The sequence below is a fragment of the Myotis myotis genome, unplaced genomic scaffold (genome assembly GCF_014108235.1).
Source record: "Myotis myotis isolate mMyoMyo1 unplaced genomic scaffold, mMyoMyo1.p scaffold_m19_p_10, whole genome shotgun sequence".
Classification (NCBI taxonomy): Eukaryota; Metazoa; Chordata; class Mammalia; order Chiroptera; family Vespertilionidae; genus Myotis; species Myotis myotis.
Window position 1 is genome coordinate 78,732,978 of NW_023416314.1, and position 24,036 is coordinate 78,757,013.

General features: G+C 54.0%; 1 protein-coding gene and 1 long non-coding RNA gene across 4 annotated transcripts; both read right to left on the reverse strand.

Moving 5' to 3' along the window:
• Window positions 1-30: 30 nt before the first annotated feature.
• SCYL1 (SCY1 like pseudokinase 1) lies at window positions 31-12,884 on the reverse strand. 2 transcript variants are annotated; one of them, XM_036326677.1, is made up of 18 exons: window positions 12,695-12,883; window positions 12,213-12,353; window positions 11,978-12,100; window positions 11,674-11,900; window positions 11,215-11,305; window positions 10,981-11,136; window positions 7,260-7,418; window positions 6,294-6,401; window positions 5,171-5,284; window positions 3,351-3,506; window positions 2,593-2,781; window positions 2,396-2,471; window positions 1,972-2,136; window positions 1,596-1,738; window positions 874-945; window positions 572-784; window positions 420-480; window positions 31-294 (listed from the first exon to the last, which is right to left on the reverse strand). In XM_036326677.1, exons 1-18 carry the CDS (start codon window positions 12,803-12,805, stop codon window positions 170-172), a joined length of 2,430 nt encoding a protein of 809 aa, XP_036182570.1. In that variant the 5' UTR covers window positions 12,806-12,883; the 3' UTR covers window positions 31-169. The 2 variants fall into 2 exon arrangements, with proteins under 2 accessions (XP_036182570.1, XP_036182571.1); XM_036326678.1 differs by lacking the exon at window positions 1,972-2,136 and having other exon boundaries at window positions 12,695-12,884.
• A 202-nt stretch (window positions 12,885-13,086) lies between these two features.
• LOC118665308 lies at window positions 13,087-23,564 on the reverse strand. 2 transcript variants are annotated; one of them, XR_004970612.1, is made up of 4 exons: window positions 23,459-23,564; window positions 19,227-19,428; window positions 13,746-13,838; window positions 13,087-13,358 (listed from the first exon to the last, which is right to left on the reverse strand). It is a non-coding gene; the product is annotated as an uncharacterized LOC118665308 (long non-coding RNA). The 2 variants fall into 2 exon arrangements; XR_004970613.1 differs by lacking the exons at window positions 13,087-13,358; window positions 13,746-13,838 and adding an exon at window positions 16,321-16,705.
• Window positions 23,565-24,036: the final 472 nt, after the last annotated feature.

Here is a 24,036-nt window from a genome sequence, read left to right on the forward strand (position 1 = left end):
CGGAGGGGCAGATGGAGCCCAGCACAGGGGTGTGAAATAGAATTTATTGTGGCTCTGATTATGTACATGTGAGATGTGCCTGGCCGGGCTGGCCGGGCTGGCATGGTTTGTACAATAAATACATCCATGGGGCTGTTCCCCGTGGCCGGGAAGCGCCCACACCAGCAGTTCAGTCCAGCTTCCGGGTCCCCAGCTTCATGGGGCCCTTGGCGGCCTTCTTCTCAGCACGTCTGGCTTCCATCTCCCGCCGACGTTCTTCCCGCTTCTTCCGGGCCAGCTCAGCCTTCGCCTGCCCTGCAACAGGAAGGGGAAGCAGGCTGAGGCCTCGGGACAAGTGGGTCTGACTCCCAGCCCAGGCCTGCTGGAGGGGGAGGCGAGGACTGCCCTGATGTGCCAGCCCTCCTTGGGGAAGCACTTACGGCTCTCGGTCTCCAGGCCATCATCACCCCAGTTGTCATCACCCCACGAATCAGGTCTTGGCTGAAAAGGAAGCATGGCCTGAATTGGAGACCAGCTCCCTGTGGAGGTCCCTCCCAGGTCTGCACCCTCCCACTGGACTGGAGTTGAGTACCTGGGTGCCAACCTCCCGACGCGCCAACAGGTCAGCAAAGGGGTCGCCTTTGTCACTGGGCTCTGGTCCACCCCAGTTATACTCGCTGGTCAGCTGAGTGCCCTCAGGGGGTGGCTCCTGGGGACTTGGCTCCTGCCAACCCTGCTCCCACGAGCCCTCAGCTTCCCAGCTGCTCCAGTCCGACTCGGGAGATTTGTGGTCAGGGTTTCTGGTCTGCAGAAGAGAAGGGGGAGGTAGCACCAGACAGGGAGGGGCCAGGCGCAGCTTTCCATGCAAACACACACCTGTCCCATCCAGCTCACCTGCCCAGCGCGGCTGGCTTGGCCCCCAGTACTCCAGTTGTCCTGCTGAGCTAATACAGACTCGGCCTCCTGCTACAGTGTGGAAAGGAGAGAAAGACCATAGGACCACCCCCCACCTCCAACCCAAAAGGGCAGGAAGCCCTCCAGCCCCTTCCTAGCCATGGGTTCCACCGTTTTTTCTTTTGCCTTCACCTCATTTGCTCCTCAAGCCCTGCTTCACAGCTATAAGGTGCACACATTGAACCTGGCCTCCGTTACTCTTCTAGGCTGGGAATGAGGTCCAGAGTTCCACCCCTTCCCCAAAACTGCAGTCAGGCAGATGGGGAAATTGGGCCCAAAGCCCCACTCCATCCTCAGCCTGTCCTGAACCCCCCTCCCCCAGGGAGGACTGGTCTGGATCTAGGCCTGGGAGTGGCCTCTCCTTGCTGAGCACTGGGGCTAGCTGGGCTCTGAAGCAGGTGGAGGGACAGGGACAGGCGAGAGGGAGGCTCACTGGGCTGCTCCAACCCGTGCCCTCCAGCCTCTCACTGCCCACTGTGCTCCCTAGAGTTGAGTGGGAGCTCATCTGCCAGCTCTGGCCACAGTGGCCGCTCCATGTCTACTCACCAGGGATGCAGGCGAGGACAGGCCTGAGACAAGCCAAGCCCACAGGAGCCCCTTGAATGGCAGCCTGTGGCCTTTAAGCTGGGGGCCCCCTGGGAGGCCCCCTCAGCCCCACTCACCTCCAAGCTGCCCCAGTCTTCGTCATCCCATCTGTCGGCAGCGCCGCTGTCCTCTGCTGTGTCCTTGCCCTCCTCTTGTGCCTCCCAGTGTCCTGAGGTAACGGGTGTGGGAGGGGCAGGGGTAGGAGCCGGGGCAGGAAGTCCTGGGAAGCAGAGACTCACTGAGTTCCCACACACTGGGGCCCAGAAAAGTCTCAGAACAGGGCAGAGGTTTCTGGGGGTGGGGGCAGAGTGTAGGGAGGGGAGGCTCTTAACGGGACTAGATCCAACCCTGTCCCCTATGTCACTGCCCCAGGGGGAGTCAGACAAGAATAGCTCCTGGGTGCCAGCACCTCCAAAGCCTCTGCCACTGATGCAGCCGGTCTGAGACACTCACCCTCAGGCGTGGGTCTCTGGGAGACATTGGGCTCCCCTGGGGCAACCGTGGGGTGTGCACGGATCAGCTTGGAGGTGAGCGAGGAGACCCCTGTCACAGCCCATCCTGCCCAGCTGGCTGCGGCTCCTCCCATTCCAGGGCTGGAGGCGGCATGGACATCCTTCTCTGGGCAGTGATAGGAGAGAGACAGGTGTAGGCGCCTCAGGGGTCCATGGGGAATGTGATAGGGCAACAGAGGGATCTAGAGTGGGCACCCCTTCTCCAGCCTGCCTTCCCTCATCTGCAAGATGGGGGTGGGGAGAGCAGTATCAAGTCTGCTCTCTAAGGCTCTTCCAGATTTCAGATACTCCAACGAGGTGGGAGGGGCCAAAACACGTAGCAGTCAAGGATGTAGCAGGAGGGAACATGAGTGCGGGCCACTCACCCACTTCGGCCAGCTGGGTGGGGTCCTCTGACACAGACTCCAGTTTGGAAAGGAAACTTCGAATGGCCTTGAAGGCCTGTGGGGTAGCAAGGGGCAGAGCTGGGGCCTCCAGGGCTCCTGTGAGCCCCAAGAGGCCAGCTAGGGCCCACATACCCCCCAAGCCCCAGCTCCAGGGCCAGGCCCCATTTATGCCTCACCTGGTCCCGCACAGATTTCTCGGGATCCACAGTGAGGCCACAGAGCACGGGCAGGATTTTGTGGGCGCAGTCATTCATCGAGTAGAGGTTGTGGGTGGCAGCAAAGCCCAGAACACCGGCAACCCGAGACGGTGCAAACGGGTCCTTAGTGGCCCGGCTGAAGGCAGAGGTGAGGACCCTGTGTCTGGTCTGGGGTGGAGCAGGAGAGAGGGCCCCCGAGTGTAGGGTCAGTCCTGGGGCCCAGAACTGCCAGGCCTCACTTCCCAGAGCAGAGGCCGGCCGTCCACAGGGCTCCCAGAGGCTAAGAAATGGGTTAGTCACTAACAAGTGGGGGAGAATTGACTTAAAACTCTGGATCTTGGCTTCTCCTCCCAGATCATTGGACTAACAAGGTGACAGGGGCCGGAGCAGCAGCTGCCCTGGGGTGGGGGTTGTGCCTCCTTCCTACCTGCCCCACTGACCCAATTCATTCATTCCTGTCAACTATCTGGACACTGCAGTGTCTGCATTTACAAAACCTGGCTGAGAGGGTGCACACAGGCTGTGGGGGCCAGCAGGCCTGGGTTCGGTTCCCAGATCCACCCCCTACTGGCTGTGTGACCTGGCACAACGCACTCCACCCTCAGACATCAGGGCTGGGAGGACCTAGGACCGAGGTCTCTGGGAGGAAGATGGTTCACAAACAAGGAGGCCTGGCCCCAGAGGAGGCTGCGGTCCTGTGACAGTGAGCACTCCTGACCGCTGTGCAGGGCACTCACACTGGCGCTGAGGTAGGAGCCGATTTTTCCCAGGCAGACGGTGGTGTTGCAGCGGATGGGGCCCTGCTCGTCCTTGGCCTGCAGCCGAGCGAAGTGCTTCATCAGCTCCACATTGAGGTTGGCCTCGTTCAGCTTCGGGGCCAGGAGCAGCATGGACTGCAGGGTCAGGGACAGTGGACATTGTGGGTCACATGAAGAAGGGCCTCCTGGGAGGGTGCAGAGGCCACCGGTGGCCCTGGGCACTGACCTGCCAAAGCCCTCCCAAACCTACCTCCCAACCTGGTCCTGTACCCACAGTGCTGAGGACAGGGACCCCACTTTGCTCTCCCTTTTACAGCAAAACCTCCTAAGTTTGTCTGCACTCCTGTCTCCCACCTCTCATCTGCTCTCTCTGGCATGCGTGCAACCCTCCTCGGACTTGCACCCCACACTCTCTACCAGTCGGCTCAGGTGGAGGGCACCAGTGACTCCCATGTCGCTAAATCCAATGGTCAATCTCCATCCTCTCTGAACTCAACCCTCAGCAGCTCTGACACCCCTGAGCTCTCCCTCCTCTTTGAAACTTCGGTCTCTGGTCTTCCAGAATACCATCCTGTCCTGGTTCCCCGCTGACCCGGCCAGCTGGCCTCCTTGGCCTCCTTTTGCTGAGCTCTGTCTGTTCAGACCCCAGAGCCACCCGTCAGGCCACGTCTTTTTCACGCCTCACCCGAGGCGATCTCACCCTCCCAGGGCTTTGAATGCCCGTTAGCCGACAATGCCCAGATGCGCGCCTCTAGCCCAGACTCGTTCCCTAAACTGCACACATGCATAGCCAGAGGACATCGCCACTGGCTAACAGACATGACCAAGACTCAGCCCAACTCCTCCCCCACACCTGTCCCTCCCGGTCTTCTCAGTAAATGGCAACTCAACCTTCCAGCTGCTTAGGGCAGAAGCCTCGGACTTCCCTGACTCCATATCCACCCATCAGCAAATACCACAGATTCCACCTTCAATATGTGGCCCCTTCTCTCTCCTCCTGCCGCTACCACTCACATCTCAGCCTCTGTCCTCTCCCCTGGGCCACTGCAACAGGCCCTAACAGCGCCTTAGCTTCTACCCTTGCTCTGAGGGTCATTCTCCACACAACACAGCGGTTCTTTTGACCAGGTCAGTGCTCGGCTCCTGTTCCATCGAATGCATCAGCTCCCTGCCACACCCTATGAGGCCCTGGCCCCCAACCCCACCAACCTCTCAGGGCCCACTCCCACACCCAGATCCCTTCAGCCACACTAAATCTCTTGCTGCTACTTCTATACTCCAGGCACTTGCCAGCCTCAGGACCTTTGCACATGCTATTCCTTCTGCAGACGGCACATTTCCTTCAGATCTCCATGTACCTCGATCCTTCACCTTTCCTTGAATGACACCTCCTTAGCAAGGTCTACCCTGACTACTATTTGTAAAACCCTTCTCTTCACAGTCTATTACTTCCTAATGTAATACATATTTTGAAATTCTGTTTATTGTCTGCCAAGCCCACACCCCATCCCCTCAAAAGAAGCTCCATGAGAGCAGGGAGTCCGGTCTGCCTGTGCTACCGTATCCCAGTGAGGTGCTCAGCCAGTGTCTACTGAACATAGGACTATAGGCTATGCCCACCTCTCCCCCCACAGCTGCTCAGCTGCACCCATGGCCTGGATCCACATGCAGGATGGTGCCTGCCCATCCCATAACCTTCTCAGACTCACAGGCCAAAATCAAGACCTCTGTGTCCTGGGGTAAGCCCCCTCCAACCCTTGGAAAACCAGGGTGGCCACTCTGGGCCTGGCCACACCCACCTTGACGGTCTGCTCCCGGATGGCAGGGTTGGTGTCCAGGAAGCCATGCACGACGTGGGGAAAGATCTGGGTGTTGACTGTTGGCTCATCAAGGTATTGGATGAACTGCTCCATCTGGCCAAGTGGGAAGTGGGAAAACCCAGTCAGTCCCTCCATCCCCCACCCCAGCCACGGGACCACTCTTGGCTTGGTTTCTCCACCTGGCAGGCACTGGCCAGCCAAGTGAGTCTCCTGAGCCTCCATGTGGAATCTGGCCTCAAGCTAATGAGTGAGAAGAGGCCAGGAGGATGCTGGGAAGAGCTAGGCACTGGGAATGGGAGCGCTTGGACTCTGGTCCTCCTCAGCAAGCCAACTGTGTCACGCCCCCTCTCAGACTCCCCACTACTTCTTTCGTAAAAGGGGGCATAATCCCCAACCAGACAAGGGATGTGAGGCGGGCTGTACATTTCCTTTTACTGTTTTTATTGATTTTTAGAGAGAGAGGAAGGAAGAGATAGAAACATTGATGAGAGAGAAACATCATCAACTGGCTGCCTCCAGCACGCCCCCTACTGGGGATCGAGCCTGCAACCCGTGTGTGCCCTGACTGGGAATCAAACCAGCAACCTCTTGGTTCATGGGTGGACGCTCAGCCTCTGAGCCACTGGCTGGATGAGGGCTGGTACATTTGTCAGCTGGAGAGGGAATGCCTGAGAGCCACCGGTATGTCCTAGTTCACAGGGGCCCCCACCCTCCATCTCATCCATCTTGTCTGATGCTCCCTGCTGCCCTGGAGTTGGCAGGAGACATTATCCCTTCTCTAGAGGGCTAAAGTGCTACCGTATCCCAGTGAGGGGCTCAGCCAGTGTCTACTGAACAGAGGCTGGAGATGGGAGCGTTTGAGCCCTGCAGCTAGGGCTGGCTGGGCATTCCCAAAGCTGCCAATGAGCCAGCCCTGTGATGATCTCGACTCCAGAGAGCACAGCCTCACTGGTCCCTTACCTGCATGTATGTTTGGGAAGGGGTTTCTAGAGTGCCAGGGCAGGGGCTCTAGTCACCTGCCTAGGGCTGGTGGTAAGGCAGGGGCCTCCCCAGCAACCAAGGTGGAGTCTGGGTGGAGTGGAAGGGGGCTGGCCGGGGCTACCTGCTGTAGGAGGCGGATGCGCATGGCCCGATCAGTGGATGAGAACATCTTGACCACGACAGGGATGATCTTCTGCTGATACTCCTCAGCACTGAGGAACTTGCCCACCTGAGGGAAGGAGCAGAAAAGGGCTCAGCTACGGCCACAGGATGGGAGTTGTCGTCAGTAGGCTTATTTAACTCCTGCTGATCCCCAGGGTGGGAATGGAGTGATGGGGGGGGGGGGGGGGCAGTCACTTCCTCAGCAGCCACTCTGCCCATATTCCATTTCAGTCAGCCCTGCCCTTGACCTTTCTGGGTCAGCCTCTCTTAGGAGGCTGATGGAAGTGCTGCGCCCCTCCCTAAACTCAGGTACCTACAAGCCAAATGCACACATATCTCCGCCTACAATTTCTGGGGGTTCCCAGTGACACAGGACTTACTACGCCCTGCACACCAAGTCCCTTCAGGAGAACGCGTTCTGGTGCCCAGTTAAGGGCAGACTGGGGTCTGAGGAAGGGGATAAAGACCTAGCCCACAGAAGGAGATCACGTGGTCATGAGGGAGGATGTAAAGTGAGGTGGTGAGCAGGTGATCCCCTGGGCCCTGGGAACCAGGATGGGATCACAGGTCAAACAGGAGAACTGTCTTGGTGACATGGAGGAAGGACTGAGGGCTCTGAAGCCAGAGGTCTTTGGAGAAGAATTTTGGAGGCACAAGGTTTCCCCTCCCCAAAGACCAAAAGTCCCCTCAGCCTCCCTGACAACTGGCCGGCAGGAAGCAACTCCTCAAATGGGCTTGGGTCTGCCCTAACCAACTCCTCATATGGGCTTGGAGCCTGCCCGTCCCTAGAATGGCTCCGCGGGGCTGGCCCCCAAAATGGGGCCTTCTCTTTTGTGGTTCCGATCCCAGCCAGTCTCTGGCCCCACAGTTCCTGAGGCTTTTAGCCTTGCCGTCTCCCCTCACTGAGGCCCCTGGCCCCGCTCACCTTGAAGAGGGGGGTGAGGACCACAGCCCCCGCATTCCCAAACTCGAAGGCAGTAAGCAGCTGGGGCAGCACCTTGTGCCGGCAGAAATCCTCGGGGAACGAGTCTAGGCTCTTGCTCAGCTCTTGGAAGAACTTTTGCTTCTCAGCCGGCTCTTTGATCTGCAGGAGTGCGGACAGGACAGGATGCAGGAGGAGAAAGCAGCCTGGTCATGGCCCTCCCCAGCCACAGGCAAGGACAGGGGGTCACCACAGCCTGAAGAACTTAAGCTTGTGAGTCCAACTGCCTGGGTTCAAATCCCAGGTCTCCCATTTATCAGCCATGTGACCTTGGGCAAGGTTCCTGCATCTGTAAAATGGGAGAATAACTATACCACCCCCCAGGGCTGTTCTGAGGACCCCCCAGAAAATGACACAATTGGCAGCATGGCGCCTGGCACATCACAGAATCAGTGTCATTCTCATCACTGCCGCCTGACCTGTTGCTAGAAAAGCAGCCACTGTGGGGATCGGGCCCTTTATCAGCATTGCCTCTACTCACAACAACCCAAAATGTACCACTAACCCCATCACACAGATGAGGAGACTGAGGCTCAGACAGGGGAAGAGGCTTACCCATTCCCTGACCCTGGCTGGGTTGGGCACAGCTGCAGCCCCACGCTGGGTGGGGCTCACGTGGGAAGACAGGGCTTACTTTACCCCCAGACCTGGTCCTTCACTCACTGAGCCCAAGGAGCCAGGCTGTCAAATCAGTCTCCTTTAGTCCTAACCCCTCAGAGGCCATAACATCCACAACTTGCATTTCTGGAGGACAGACTACATGCCAGGCAGGGTTATGTCCTAAACCTTTACACAGATTGCATAATCCCCCTCCCAGCTTTATAACGGCACCAACAGCATCCACATTTACTCCAACAAGGAAGCACCCTGTCCAGTGAGGCTCAGTTGGCTGAGTGTTGTTCCATGCACCAAAAGGTCAAGGTTCAATTCCTGATCAGGGCACATATCCAGGTTACAGGTTTGATCCCTGGTCGAGGTGCATATGGGAGGCAACTGATCAATGTGTCTCTCAAATCAATAAAAATATTTTTAAGTCAAAATTTTATTTATTCGTTTATTTATTTTTGTTATTCTTCACCTGAGGATATTTTTTCATTGATTTATATATATATATATTTTTTTAATTGATTTTTTTTACAGAGAGGAAAGGAGAGAGATAGAGAGTCAGAAACATCGATGAGAGAGAAACATCGATCAGCTGCCTCCTGCACATCTCCTACTGGGGATGTACCCGCAACCTAGGTACATGCCCTTGACTGGAATCGAACCCGGGACCTTTCAGTCCGCAGGCCGACGCTCTATTCACTGAGCCAAACCGGTTTCGGCTTCATTGATTTTTAGAGAGGGTGAAAGGGAAGGTGGGCGGGGGAGAGAAACATCGATGTGAGAGAGACACATCAATTGGTTACCTCCTGCACGTGCCCCAACCAGGCTGGGGATCAAACCTGCAACTCTTTGGTACATGAGTCAATGTTCTACCACTGAGCACACTGGCCAAGGCATTAAAAAAAACCAAAAAAAAAAAACCCAACCATTTTTTTTTTAATCGAACAAGGAAGCTGAAGAACAGAGAGGGAAAGGAGCTTGTCCAAATTCACACGCTAAGAATCGGTCAGGCCCTGACCGGTTTGGCTCAGTGGATAGAGCGTCGGCCTGCGGACTCAAGGGTCCCAGGTTCGATTCCAGTCAAGGGCAGGTACCTTGGTTGCAGGCACATACCCAGTAGGGAGTGTGCAGGAGGCAGCTGATCGATGTTTCTCTTTAATCAATGTTTCTAACTCCCTATCCCTCTCCCTTCCTCTCTGTAAAAAATCAATGAAATATATTAAAAAAATAAAAAAAGAAGCCAAAACCGATTTGGCTAGGTGGATAGAGCGTTGGCCTGTGGACTGAGGGGTCCTGTGTCTTGGTTGCAGACACATCCCCAGTAGGAGGTGTGCAGGAGGCAGCTGGTCGATGTTTCTCTCTCATCAATGTTTCTAACTCTCTATCCCTCTCCCTTCCTCTCTGTTAAAAAATCAATAAAATTTATTTTTTAAAAAAAAAGAATCGCCGAACCGGTTTGGCTCAGTGGATAGAGCGTCGGCCTGTGGACTGAAGGGTCCCGGGGTCGATTCCGGTCAAGGGCATGTACCTGGGTTGTGGGCGTGCAGGAGGCAGCTGTTCGATCTCTCTCATCGATGTTTCTAACTCTCTATCCCTCTCCCTTCTTCTCTGTAAAAAATCAATAAAATATATATTAAAAAAAAAAAATCAGAGAGGAGTGGGTTTGACTCAACAGTCTGGGACCTCGGTTGTGCTGCACCCAGGTGCTGTCATTCTATTCACAAACGAGGAGGCTAAGGTTCAAGATCAGCTCCTGAGACTCTAACCCAGTCCTACATGACTCCAAGGCTCCTGTGCTCCCTGCTGCACCCTCACCCCACAGCCACTGCCTCGCCCAGGAGCGGTGGTCTCCGGCTGGGGGTGAAGAGGACCTGATTGGCTCGCCGGGGCTCTACCAGCATGGGAGGCAGGCTTGGCGCCCTGACAGCAGGGTGCTGGGGGAGCCAAGCCCAGAGAAAGGCCAAACCACATGCAAGGTCGCACATCCAGAGTCACAGCTGGGCTCTCTCCACCGCTCCGCCACCTGGCCACTGGCCACCCACTCCTACTGGCCAGAAACAGCCCTTTTGCTATGGAGAGCATTTCAAGGAGAAGGGCAGCCCAGCAGACCCAGCCATGGGAGAAGAACTCCACGGAACAAAGGCCCTGCTGCCCCCACGCTGCCCAGGAGGCAGCAGGACTCGGGTGTTTCCAGCTCAGGTTCTCCATCCTCCATGCAGGTCTATGGGAGTGCTTGCCACGCCTCCCCACTCCAGAGTCTCAGGCACCGCTGTGTGCCCCCCACAGCCGGTCGGAGCAGCTGTCCAGAGTAGAGCCTCTCTCCTGCACTCCTTACAACTCTATGGGCCAGCAGACAGTACTGTCACCCCCATCAGATAAAGAAACAGGTTCAAAGAGGGTAAGCCAAAGGCTCCCTGCTCACCATCTTTCCATTTGCTGTTCCCTCTGCCTGGAACACTCTTCCCCAGTTACCATCCCGCCTACGTTCACACACTTCAGGTCTCCACTCAAATATCCCGAGAGAGCCCTTCCCTGAGCACCTGCCCTGCTATTTTCCTCCCTGGCGCTCATCCCCTCCCAGGGAACTCAGGCCTCCTCACGTATGTTTCCTGTCCCTCTTCTCCAACGAGAGTTCCCAAGGAGAGACCTGATCCCTGTTGGATCCTTGAGAGCAGGGATCTGACTCCTTCCTCCGCCCTCCTGCGCACACTGCAGCCCAGCACGGGCATGGCACACATCAGGGATAGAGCCAGCATGTATGAGTGGAGTTCATGGCCAGGAGCAGTCGCTACACACCTACTACGTGCCAGGCACCATCCTATGCACGTTAAACTCACTGAACCCTCACCACACCCTTCTAGAAGCTACTGTTATTAGGACTGAGCTTTAGCCAAGGGAGATCACACATAAATGAGAGCAGGAGCTAGGGTTTGAACTCAGAGAGCCTCGCTCCACAGCCCATTGTGGTCTCCAAAGATCTAATTATGAGGGAGCCGGCAAAGTGGGGAGGGGACGGAGTGAGGAGTGCAGGCCCAAAGCCCAGGGTGGGGTGGCTCACCTGAATCTCTTCCAGGAACAGGTTGGTCTCCACAAAGCGGTTGTTCATGAACCCACCGGGTGCCCGGCAGTTCTGCAGGAAGCGGGCTGGGTTGGGACGCATCTTGGGGTTGGCTCCAACCAGCTCGCAATAATGGGGCACCAGCGATTTGGGGATCTGTGGGAGAAGGGTCAGCGTCAGGGCAGGGCAGGGCTGGCTGGCTGGCTGGGAGGGGTTGGGGAAGACCACACTCACCTTCCCGGGGTTGCGCAGGGCAGTGGCCCGAGGTAGGGGCCCATTGAAGACTTCCCAGATGAGGCAGCCCAAGCGCCACATGTCGGCTGACCTGAGACAGTGACCAGAGCTGCTGAAGGCCCTGGCACCTGCCAGCAGAGGCCTCCAACCTGCCCTGGGCACCAGCACACACTGCATGGCAGACCCTGGGCTGTGTCCTTCAGCTGATCCTCCCCATCAGCCCCAATAAGCAGGTTGCATTAGCCCATTTGACAGATGTTAAAAAACGAGGCTCAGAGAAACAAGGGCATCTGTCTCAGGTCACACAACTTCCGAAATCAGAGCTGCCTGACCCCAAAGCCTGCGTTCATCCTGCCACACCCCCCTGAGGACAGCACGGGCCAGGGGAGTGCATGCCAGCCAGTCTAGGGGTCCTGAGGTTGCAGGGACTTCCGGAACAGAGCAGCTTGGGGCACCCACCACGTCTCTCGGACAGCTCTGCCACTGCTATCAGCCAGCTCTGGAGGGTCATACTGCTCGAGCTCGGGGATCCCCTTGCAGGGGGGCGCCCCGCCATTGCCCTGGGCCGAGTACATGTAGTCCAGGCCCCCGAGCTTCCACTCGCCGGCGCGGTCCACAAACACAGCGGCCATGCAGACGTTGTTGTGGATGAGGCTGCAGTCGTTGACGAGGAAGCTGAGGGCTTTCTGGGGGCAGAGGCAGCCATTACAGCCCAGAACCCGCAGCCCCCACCCCCGCTCCCACGGCCATGCCCCCGCCTCACCACAATCTGGTGCAGCCCCCAGGACAGCTCCAGCTCCTTGGGGCCACCAGCCTCTGCTCGCGTCCTGAGGTGCACGCCCAGCGGAGTCACGGCCTCTGTCACTACGTGGACGCATTTGTCTGTCTGAGGGGGGACACGGGGGGCGGGAGACGGAAAAGGGGGATCGCATCCCGGCGCTGAGGCAGGAGGGTGGGCACTGGGAGAAAGCGGGGGGCAGAGATGGGGCAGCAAGTACCTCCAGCCCGTCGATGAAGGCCAGAATGTTGGGGTGCCGGAGCGTTTTGAGGCGCTTGAAGGCAGCTTTGGCCGCCTGGGTCTGCTCTTCGGCGCCGGGCTTCACATCGTACACGAAGATGGACACCGGGCTGCCGGTGGCCTGGGGAGGGCACAGGGGCCTCAGGGTGTGGGGCCGGGCCGGGCCGGGCTGACCACTCGGCTCCCCGGCGGCCCCAGAGCGGCCCGACGGGAGCGCCGGCCGGGTCTCTCCCCAGGTCGGTCCTCAGGCACAGAGCCGGGCCCAAGTGACCCCGGTTCCGTCCGCCTGTCAGTCCTCGGTCCTTCCTCCCGCCACGTCGGCACTGCCCGTCCCCCTCCCGCGGCCCGTTGTCCCGGCGGCTCCGCAGCCACGTCAGGCGGGGCGCGACGCGGCGGGCCGGCGGCGCTGACTAGGCGAGACCGAGGTCCGCCGCGGCCTGCGGAGCGCGGGGCCGCGCTCACCTTCTTGCGGCCGCGGTGCAGCGCCCAGGGCCCCGGCGGGCTGCCCTCGGCAGGTTCCGGGCTGAGCTCGAACGGGAAATCCCGGACCGGGTCCCGGACAAAGAACCACATCGTCCCCGCCGCCGCGGGCTCGGGCGCCTCTACTCCGGGTCCTCGGCAGCCCGAGCCGGGGCGGGGCGGGGCCTGGGCGGGCAGGGGGCGGGGCCTGGGCCGGTGGGCGGGACAGAGAGGCTGCAGGGGGCGGGGCACGTGGGCGGAGCAGAGGGACGGGAGGGGGCGGGCAGATGGGCGGGGCGGGGAAGTCGTACAGGGCGGGGCCAGGGGCGAGCCGGGGGGCCTCAAGGGGCGGGGCCAGGGGCGGAGCAGAGGGTGTGGAGCGGGGGCGTGTCGGGGGCTTGACATGTGGGCGGGGCGAGGTCGGAGGGCGCCGGACGCGGCCAGTCACTAGCTGCGAGGCGCTGGAGGTCACCCAGAGTCCCCAATCCTCTGCGTCCTGAGGTCTAAAACGTGGTGGTAATAGAGTCCACTCCCCAGCCTCTTTACAAGGACGGGAGCTTGAGAAGGGACAGGATGGGGAAACCGAGGCGCAGAGGAGAGATGGGGAGACACACGAAGAGGAAGTCGGCAGACCAGGAGGGATGCAGAGATCAGTGATACTCCTCTCCTTTCGTGAAAGAGAAACATTTTCATTTACTAAATTGATAAAAAGTTGTCAAATCCTTTAGTTTTGTGTATGCAAGTAGCGTTCTGCCCTCAACAGCACAAGAGTTGGATGAGGAGGAATTCGGACTGCAGGCGCTCTGGCAGAATTAACTAGCACCGCTGTAGTGAAGGACAAGGTGCAATCCCTGTTTAACCCTTTGCTCTAGGAATTCCACTTCTAGAAATGTGTCCTGCACAAACCCTCATTCAATATGCAAAGATTCAGACAAAGTTGCATAGTTGTTAGAGCCTGGATTACAGAGCCAGACCAGGTATCCCAGCTCAGCTGTTTATGAATTGCTCAACCCTGGCCAAGTTACTTTCTCTCTTTGTACCTCAGTTTTCTCACCTATAAAATGGGTGGAATAATCGTATCTGCACCGTAGATGTGGCTGTCTGAATAATGTCCACTCAAAGATGTCCACCTCTTCATCCCTGGAAGCTGTGGATTATGTTACCTTACAGTCAAAGGGAAAAGAGACTTTGCTGTTCTGATTAAGTTAAGGGTCTAGAGAGGGGGCGATGACGCTGGATTATGCAGGTCATAGGCAGAAGGCTAGGCGACATACATGGGAACAAGAAGGTGGAGTGATGTGAGGAAGGGGTCATGAGCCAAGGAATGCTGGCGGCCTCTAGAAGCTGAAAAAAACAGCCCTCAGAAGGGACACAGCCCTGGTGTCACCGGCATTTGGACTGTGACATCCAGAACTGTTTCAAGCCACTGAATTTGTGGTAATTTGTTACAGTCGCCATAGGAACCAATACAGGAGGCATGTTGTGAGGATGCCTGAGTTAACATGTGTAAGGGCTTCAGTGTCTAGCTCTAGCACATAGTGAGTGATCAATAAATGACAGCCCTCATGTGGATCACAGGACTGTTTGTAATAATGGGAATGTGGAAAAATCCAAATGTCCATCGGCAGTGGAGTGGTGAAAACTCGCTCCACACTCTGGAACCGCAGCAACAGTTAGCAAACGAGGTTGCCCTGCAGGCACTGAGGTGGAAGTGCTCACGATCGCCATGTCACAGCTGCCTTCCCAGTCTCCCTGCATCATCATTTCTGATCCTCCTGACAATATGCGGGTTCTGTTTCAATCTGAGAAACCACTAAGGAACTTGGACATGGAAAGTCTAATATAAAGAATTATTGCCCAACTGGTGTGGCTCAGTGGGTGAGCATCGAGCCATATGAAACAAGAGTTCACTGGTACGATTCCCAGTCAGGGCACAGGCCCGGGTTGTGGGCTGGATGCCCAATAGGTTCAGGAGGCAACTGATTGATGTTTCTATCTCTCTATCCCTCTCCCTTCCTCTCTCTCTCTCAAATCAATAAAAACTTATTTTTTAAAAAAAAAATTTAAGGAACTATTAATGATAACAGGAGACTGGAGTAACAAGGGATTGGCTAGTAAGAAGTAAGAGAGCTCTAACCAGTTTGGCTCAGTGGATAGAGCGTCGGCCTGCAGACTGAAAGGTCCCAGGTTTGATTCCGGTCAAGAGCATGTACCTTGGTTGTGGGCACATCCCCAATGGGAGGTGTGCAGGAGGCAGCTGATTGATGTTTCTCTCTCATCAATGTTTCTAGCTCTCTATCCCTCTCCCTTCCTCTCTGTAAAAAATCAATAAAATATATTTAAAAAAAAAAAAAGAAGAAGTAAGAGAGCTCTAAAGAACACAGGAATATGCCCTAGCCAGTGGTGCTCAACTTTCTGGCCCTTTAAATACAGTTCCTCATGTTGTGACCCAACCATAAAATTATTTTCGTTGCTACTGTTATGAATCGTCATGTAAATATCTGATAGGCAGGATGGTCTTAGGCGACCCCTGTGAAAGGGTCGTTCGACCGCCAAAGGGGTCGCGACCCACAGGTTGAGAACCGCTGCTAGCCGGTTTGTCTCAGTAGATAGAGTATCGGGCTGGGGACTCAATGTTCTTCCTCAGGAAACGCTGTCTGCGCCCTCTACTGGCAAAACGTAAGCGGTGCCGGAGGGCCGTTCTCACAGAGACGCAAACGTGACTCAGAGCTGAGAGACAGTAAATGAGCGAACAGGCCCCAGGAGGGAAGCAGCGCGGCCAGGGCTAGGGTTTGCTGAGCTCGCAAAGCGTTTGGAAAGCTAGTGCGCCCCGCTCTGGTGGCCCAGCGGTTGAGCATCGAGCTGTGAACCAGGAGGTCACCGGCTCAATTCCTGGTCAGGGCACATGCCTGGGTTGCAGGCTCGATCCCCGTGTGCAGGAGGCAACTGGTCAATGCTTCTCTCTCATCATTGATGTTTTTATCCCTCCTCTCTCTTCCTCTCTGAAATCAATAAAAATATATATTTTTTTAAAAGAAGACAGGTTGCAAAATAGCCCGTGTCCCATCCCCATGGTGATAACCCACTAGCCATAAACGCCCACGGGCATCCTCTCCGCCTGGAGGAAGACGCGCCAAACCCAGCGGTTCCCTCCGGAACCTGGGGTCGCGGGGAGCTCTCCGTGCTATCCCATTAGGTTGAACAGTGTGAAATTGCTGTTTGGAGTTAAAAATAGTGAAATAACTGGCAATTTCATACAGTTCAGCATCATATTCATATCCGATGTAATGAGAGTAAATTACTTTTATAAACAATAAATGATATATATGTACATGTATACTAACACACATACATGTATGTATACATATTTATTTATACACACAATCAATGTGTGTAGCATGTATATAGGTATGTTTTGGAAAGTCCTCCCTCCAGCTGTCTTTTGCCTGTGATGGGACCTTTTCCTCCAAAACAATAGAAACTTTGAGCTGACGGGGTTCAAGACTTCAGGGGAAATATGTGCTCAACACACTGCACGACTTGCTAATGGTCCACGCTCTGTTTCTGGACAACCCACCACCTGAAAAAACTGTCATGTGTGTCCTTTTACTTATTTTAAGAGATTTAAGTCACGAAACAGAGAAACTGCTATTAAACAATGGTGGAGCTCAGGTGGCAGTTAACCAGATTCCATTTTAGAAAGTATTTGAATCGTGCTTCATCCAAAATCTAAATATTCAGAGTTAAAGAAAACATTTCAATGTCTGCAAAAACATATGAGAATGACTTTAAGGTAAAGTTACTTTGCCTTCATACAATTGCCTTTCAAAAAAACAAAAGGGTGACTCTGGCCTGTTGTGGTCGGCAGGATAATGAACCCCCAGTGTCCATATTCGAATTCTCAACACCTGTGAATGTCACGTGACAAGGGGTGATTAAGGTGAGAGTATCCAAGGTTATCCAGGTGGGCCCACTGGACCGCAATCATCAGCCCTTGAAAGTGAAAGATCCAACCTAGCAGAGCATACAGGGGAGGGCAGGAGCAGGTTAATGGTAATAACACAATAATTAACAAGTAACAATACGAGAATAAACTGTTGTGCGTACTCACAACTTCCTCTCTCTAAAATCAACACATTTTTAAAAATAAAATTCACATGGAATCACAAGAAATTCAGCATAGCCAAAACAATCTTGAAAAAGAACAGAGAGAGAACCAAGATGGCGGCATAGGTTAACGCTGGAGTTTGCTGCTTTGAACAACTACTTCAAAAGTGAAACCAAAAAACGGAAGGGACATCACCCAGAACCACAGGAACGCTGCCTGAGTGGAAGTCCTACAACTAGGAGGAAAGAGAAACGCATACGGACACTCAGAGGAGGCGCAGTGCTGAAGTCAAATTCTGAGGTGCGGAGTGCGCGGAGCGGGCTGGCGGCGGAGGGCGCGGTTGGCGTTTTCAATCGGGAGGGAGTCGCAGACTCTGAGCTCCAGATCCGGGCGAGTCTTTAGGGACCCAGACTCAAACGGGAGAAGCGGGACTGTCTGGCTTCGGTCAGAGCGAGTGCAGCTTTCTCTCTGAGCTTTGCAGCGGGTGCTGGGACTCAGAGAGGCAGAGACCCTGGGGACAGGACTGAGAGCCGCCATAACTGCTCTCTCCGGCCCACCCTGTTGATCCTGTGCGACCCGCCCCGCCCAAGCCCTGCACACAGGCATTTGCCGGATAGCCTCAGGCAAAGGCTAGATTAGCACCTCCCTAGAGGACAGAAGTTCTCTCACTGCTGACACAGCTGATTCTCATAGCCACTTGGCCTGGAGGTCAAACCCTCCCTGGAATTAGCTACAACAATCAAGATTTAACTATAAGACTGTGAACAAAGACCACTAGGGGGTGCACCAAGGAAGCATAACAAAATGCGGAGACAAAGAAACAGGACAAAATTGTCAATGGAAGATATAGAGTTCAGAACCACACTTTTAAGGTCTCTCAAGAACTGTTTAGAAGCCGTCGATAAACTTAATGAGATCTACAAGAAAACTAATAAGACCCTCGATCTTATATTGGGGAACCAACTAGAAATTAAGCATACACGGACTGAAATAACGAATATTATACAGACTCCCGACAGCAGACCAGAGGAGCGCAAGAATCAAGTCAATGATTTGAAATGCGAGGAAGCAAAAAACACCCAACCGGAAAAGCAAAATGAAAAAAGAATCCAAAAATGCGAGGATAGTGTAAGGAGCCTCTGGGACAGCTTCAAGCGTACCAACATCAGAATTATAGGGGTGCCAGAAGATGAGAGAGAGCAAGATATTGAAAACCTATTTGAAGAAATAATGACAGAAAACTTCCCCCACCTGGTGAAAGAAATGGACTTACAGGTCCAAGAAGCGCGGAGAACCCCAAACAAAAGGAATCCAAAGAGGACCACACCAAGACACATCATAATTAAAATGCCAAGAGCAAAAGATAAAGAGAGAATCTTAAAAACAGCAAGAGAAAGAAACTCAGTTACCTACAAGGGAATACCCATACGACTGTCAGCTGATTTCTCAACAGAAACTTTGCAGGCCAGAAGGGAATGGCAAGAAATATTCAAAGTGATGAATACCAAGAACCTACAACCAAGATTACTTTATCCAGCAAAGCTATCATTCAGAATTGAAGGTCAGATAAAGAGCTTCACAGATAAGGAAAAGCTAAAGGAGTTCATCACCACCAAACCAGGATTATATGAAATGCTGAAAGGTATCCTTTAAGAAGGGGAAGAGGAAGAAAAAGGTAAAGATACAAATTATGAACAACAAATATGCATCTATCAACAAGTGAATCTAAGAATCAAGTGAATAAATAATCTGATGAACAGAATGAACTGTTGATTATAATAGAATCAGGGACATAGAAAGGGAATGGACTGACTATTCCTGGGGGGGAAAGGGGTGTGGGAGATGCGGGAAGAGACTGGACAAAAATCGTGCACCTATGGATGAGGACAGTGGGTGGGGAGTGAGGGCGGAGGGTGGGGCGGGAACTGGGAGGAGGGGAGTTATGGGGGGAAAAAAAAGAGGAACAAATGTAATAATCTGAACAATAAAGATTTAATTAAAAAAAAAAAAATAAAAAAAAAAAAAAAAAAAAAAAAAAAAAAGAAAAAGAACAGAGTTGAAGGACTTACTCCAAAGCAGTAGTAATCAAGACAGTGTGGTGCCGGCATAAGGATAAACATATAGAGAAACAGACTAGAATTAGGGGTGCTGTACTATCTTGATTGTGGTGGAGGTTACACGGTACATACACGCATAAGAGCTCATCAACCTGTACACTTACAAGACATAAATTGTATTGTATGTAAACAATAGGGAGGATTTTTTTAAAAAGAACATGCCTCCTGATTCAAAGAGTAAAGCCAAAACACAGCAGCCTTTGCAAAGCACAGGCTGCTCAGCACTGCACCCAGCCCCGAGGAGTTTCACACGTGCCCACAGCAGACTGTGGTGTAGGACAACGTGCCAATTTCTCTACTTTTGGCTTACCTGGCAACACCTGTTTGCAGATAAAAATCTTCCCCAACAGGTGATGCCTGTGGGGAGACTTGGAAGGAGCCCTTTATTTGAAGGTCGAAAGAGGGAGCCAGGAGGTGGGCACGGCAGACCCTGGAAGGCCCCTTGGTCGGGTCATGGAGAAAACAGGCTATCGAGGAGGGTGGCACGATGAGAGCATCCATCAGGGGACAGTCTGAGGAGGGGGAGGAGGAGAGCGTTACCGAGGGGACATTGGGAGGGTTGTGGGTGTCACTGAGGGAGCCATGGCTGGGCCCGCGTAGAGGTGGGGGGCAGGGCAGAAGCTGTGTGGGAGGAGGGAGGTCACAAGAGGACAGGAGCAGAGGAGGGGGAGCGTTGTGGAGCAGGAAGGAGGCTGCCAGTCTGTGTGGGGCAGAGTCAGAGTGTATCATGTGGGGGTGAAACAAGCAGCTGGTGAGCTCAGAGGCCTCCTGGAACCCACCGTTTCCCAGCCCCCAGGACCCTTGTCCTGACTCCTGGGCACCCGCCTTCATGAGCGGAAGTCAGGGCTGATGACGAGCTCCCCAAGGCCCAGGCCCACGTCCGCTCTGCCACTGGGTGGGCCCACACGCACCCACCCGCCCACGGGGGAACGTGTGTTGAGAGTGTGATGGGCATGTGCCAGTGGGACTGCCTGGGTTCAAATCTCAGCTTTTTAAAAAATATATATATATATTTTATTGATTTTTTTTTACAGAGAGGAAGGGAGAGGGATAGAGAGTTAGAAACATCGGTGAGAGAGAAACAATGATCAGCTGCCTCTTGCACACCCCCTAGTGGGGATGTGCCCACAACCCAGGTACATGCCCCTGACCAGAATCAAACCCAGGACCCTTCAGTCCGCAGGCCGACGCTCGATCCACTGAGCCAAACCAGTTAATTGAATGTGGGAAATAATGTACACAGAGCCTGTGATGGGCGGTACTATAAACAGTACAAGGAATGGACAGAGGGGGTGTGTGGCTACAGAGAAGAGGTCCATTGAGAGAATAAACCAAACAGATCACCAAGGTTTGGACTATGTGGGCTTTCCAGCCATGGTCCAGTGAGTCACTCTCTCCCAAGGGAAACAGGTGAATAGAGAGCGATTTACACCGGACAATGGCAACAGCTGAACATTTTAATTCTCTAGGGTGCTATATCTCAGAGGAGCACAGGACAGGAATTCTTGTTCCAACCAGAGTCTGGGTCTCACTTCGAGGGAAAGTGCCCAATAGCTATGAGAAGAAAGAAGGTACACAGGTGACAAGCTAACCTAGCTATGTGACTCTGAGCAAGTCATGTCCCCCTTCTGAACCCCACCTCCTCCTCTAGCCACCAAGAATTTGGGCCCAACACTTCGTGAGAATTTGTTGAATCTTTGGAGATAAATAGACTCACTTTCCCGCCATGAGCTGTGTGTAGAGGGGAGCTATTATTTTCCCCTGTAAAAGGTCTCTTGAAATACAAGAACCTCATTTAAGAGTGAGATCTTGCTGTAGGTGGATATGTTCCAGTATTAGATGAGAAGGGGAATAAAACCGAGGACCAGGGAGAATAAAACCCTCTTGGTCTAATGACAGGACTAAATTGGGTTCTGTTTCAAGTTGCCAGTGAGTTTCTGAGTTCTTTAGAAGGCAGATAAAACAACCTCAAAAAGAATGATGTATATAACGGATGAATTTCCAGAGCATTCACAGATGCCATTTATGTTGCAAAGTCTTCCTTTCTGAATTGTTTTCAATTTTCAATTGAGGGGTTATTTTAAAGCAAATAGATGAACCTGGTGAAAGGGAGAAAGAGAGTGAGGAGGGAGTGTAGGAAAGAGAGGCTTTGTAATGACTTCCATGTGAGGACAGCCTGGGACCCCTTTCTCCAACTTCACCTCCTTCCATCCTTTCTTTCACTTTATGGTTGGAACACATCATAATTCCCCAACTTGTACACTATGTCAAGACTCTGGGGTGTTACCTAGACTGCTCTGTGTCCAAGTAGAGTTCTTTATCCCTCCTTTTGGTATGGATTCACAACCCTCTGCCTTTCCACTTTCCTTGTACCAGGGAAAAAGAAGAGTGAACAGCTGTGACTGGTTTGGCGCAGTGGATTGAGCATCGGCCTGCGGACTGAAGGGTCTGAGGTTCGGTTCCAGAGAGAGAGAGGAAGGTGAATGTTTCATTTTATACATATAAAGCCACCAACACAAAATAATTCAATAATTATTCCCCTCACTTTTTTGTGATCCTCAATGAATATTTTTCTCTTTTTTAAAAAATATTTTTTTTATTGATTTTTTACAGAGAAGAAGGGAGAGGGATAGAGAGTTAGAAACATCGATGAGAGAGAAACATTGATCGGCTGCCTCCTGCACACCCCCTACTGGGGATATGCCTGCAACCAAGGTACATGCCCCTGACCGAATCGAACCTGGGACCCTTCAGTCTGCAGGCCGACGCTCTATCCACTGAGCCAAACCGGCCAGGGCTCAATGGATATTTTTCCATTGACTTTTAGAGAGAGTGGAAGGGAGGGGAAGAGACAGAGAGAGAAACAGGGATCAAGCCTGCAACTGTGGTACCGTGCCCTTGACCAGAATTGAACCTGTGACCTTTCGGTCCGGGCCGACACTGTCCACTGATCCAAACCAGCCAGGCCCTTCGCCTGTCTTCCCTGAAGGACTGTTGATGGCCTGCCTGTTATTGTGATGAGTGACGCATGAGGGCAGGTGGGACAGTCTAGGGCAGTGGTTCTCAACCTTCCTAATGCCGCGACCCTTTCATACAGTTCCTCATGTGGTGGGGACCCCCAACCACAAAATTATTTTCGTTGCTACTTCATAACTGTAATTTTGCTACTGTTATGAATCGTAATGTAAATATCTGATATGCTGGATATCTTTTCATTGTTACAAATTGAACATAACTAAAGCATAGTGATTAATCACAAAAACAATATGTAATTATATATGTGTTTTCTTTTTTTTTTTAATACTTTTGATTTTTTACAGAGAGGAAGGGAGAGGGATAGAGAGTTAGAAACATCGATGAGAGAGAAACATCAATCAGCTGCCTCTTGCACACCTCCCACTGGGGATGTGCCCGCAACCCAGGTACATGCCCTTGACCGGAATCGAACCTGGGACCCTTCAGTCCGCAGGCCGATGCTCCATCCACTGAGCCAAACCGGCCAGGGCAATATATGTGTTTTCTGATGGTCTTAGGCGACCCCTGTGAAAGGGTTGTTTGACCCCAAAAGGGTCGCGACCCACAGGTTGAGAACTGCTGCCCTAGTGGGTGGAAGGATGGAGGGACAGCATTGACTCCCCTAACCCTGGCTCCACTGGGGGCAATGGGTCCAGCTCCAAACACCTGTCTGCCTGTCTTTAGCCTGGTTCCCGGGACACCGGGTCCTCAGGGGACCCATTTCTGCTCCGAAGGGGCCAGCCTGGGAACCCGCGGACTTCCACCCCCCCTTCTCTGCCCCCCACACATCATTTCTCTGGGGAAGGCGGCCCAGGTCAGGGCAGCAGTGGGAACCCCTCACCCTCCCTGCCCTGTGTCCTTTCATCTTCCTTCCCAGGCTTGTTGGCCCCACCTCTGCCATTGCCCCGGGTCCCAGGCAGGCCCTGGCCAGGAACCGGGGCTCAGAGGAGAGGCCACAAAACGAAGGGGTGGGGTAGGGGTGGAGAAAGGAGGATGGAGAGCAGAGGGCTGGGGTGGGCAGGGTCACGGGGGTGTGAAGTGCGGGGTTTCCAGGCTGCTGTCCTGGCCACACTCCGCTGGGCCTTCGCTGGCAGTGCCCCGGTCAGAGGCTTTGGAGCTGAGCCTCGGTAGGGCAGGTGGTCTGGCCAAAGCATGGCGCGCCTGGTCGCCTTGTAAAGGCCGGGCTTTCAACGCCCGTCCCTGGGCCTGGCCCGGCCCCTGCTGTTCCGCCTGGGTGTGCCGCGGGCTCCGCAAACGGAGCTCTTCATCCCCATGACCTGCTCAGGCTCGCCCAGCAGAAAACGGCAACTCCGCCCTCCCAGGCCGAAGCCAGGGCCATCCCATCCCACGCAGGGGCTCCCAGCACCTGCCCCCCCATCGCCTCCCCACTGCCAGGCCGCCCGCCTCCTGGCGGCCCCCTCACTCGTCTCCCCACTTCCCCCTCTGCCCCCCCGCAGTCTCCTGTCCTCACAGCCCCCCAGGGATCCGTAGGGAACGGAAGTTGGGTCACCTGACTCTGCCGCTCACCTTGCAAAGCCCCGGGCTCACTCAGTGAGGGTGGACCCTGCCCTGGGCCTGCAGAGCCGCCTGCTTCCGGTCTCCTTCCTGCCCACCCTGCCGCCTGGCGGAACTGCCTCCAAAGCAAAGCACTTCCGGTTCACGCGATGCGCCCCGACCCTGCCTGCTCCAGGTGCTCCCCGCTGTCGTGCTGAGTTCATATGAGTGTCTTTTCTGCAACCACGATGTTGGAATGTCATATTGTAACAGTAAATCTATTTGGCGCGATTCCCAGTAAACGGAAGAATCATTATACATCCTGGGGTTTCGGCACCAAAAACAAAAGAAATCATTATAACTTGTTGGACCATTTTTGCAACTTTTCTGTAAGTCTAAAAACATTATAAACTAAAGTTTATTAAAGTGAAAAAGCGAGCCTGGCTGAGTAGTCAGTTGGTTAGAGAGTCGCCCGATACGCTGGCGTTGCGGGTTTGATCCCAGGTCAGGGCGCATACAGGAGTCAACCAACGAGCATAAATATGTGGAGCAAGTCAGTGTATCCCCCCCCCCTTGTTCACATCAATTAATCAATCAATGAAATGCTAATA

Coding starts and splice junctions, on each gene's coding strand:
- SCYL1 (XM_036326677.1), bottom strand. CDS start 12,805: ATGTGGTTCTTTGTCCGGGACCCGGTCCGGGATTTCCCGTTCGAGCTC. Junction 1,739..1,971: donor CCAGAGACCCACGCCTGAGG/GTGAGTGTCTCA, acceptor TCTGCTTCCCAG/GACTTCCTGCCCCGGCTCCT. Junction 785..873: donor AAGCCAGCCGCGCTGGGCAG/GTGAGCTGGATG, acceptor TCTCTTCTGCAG/ACCAGAAACCCTGACCACAA.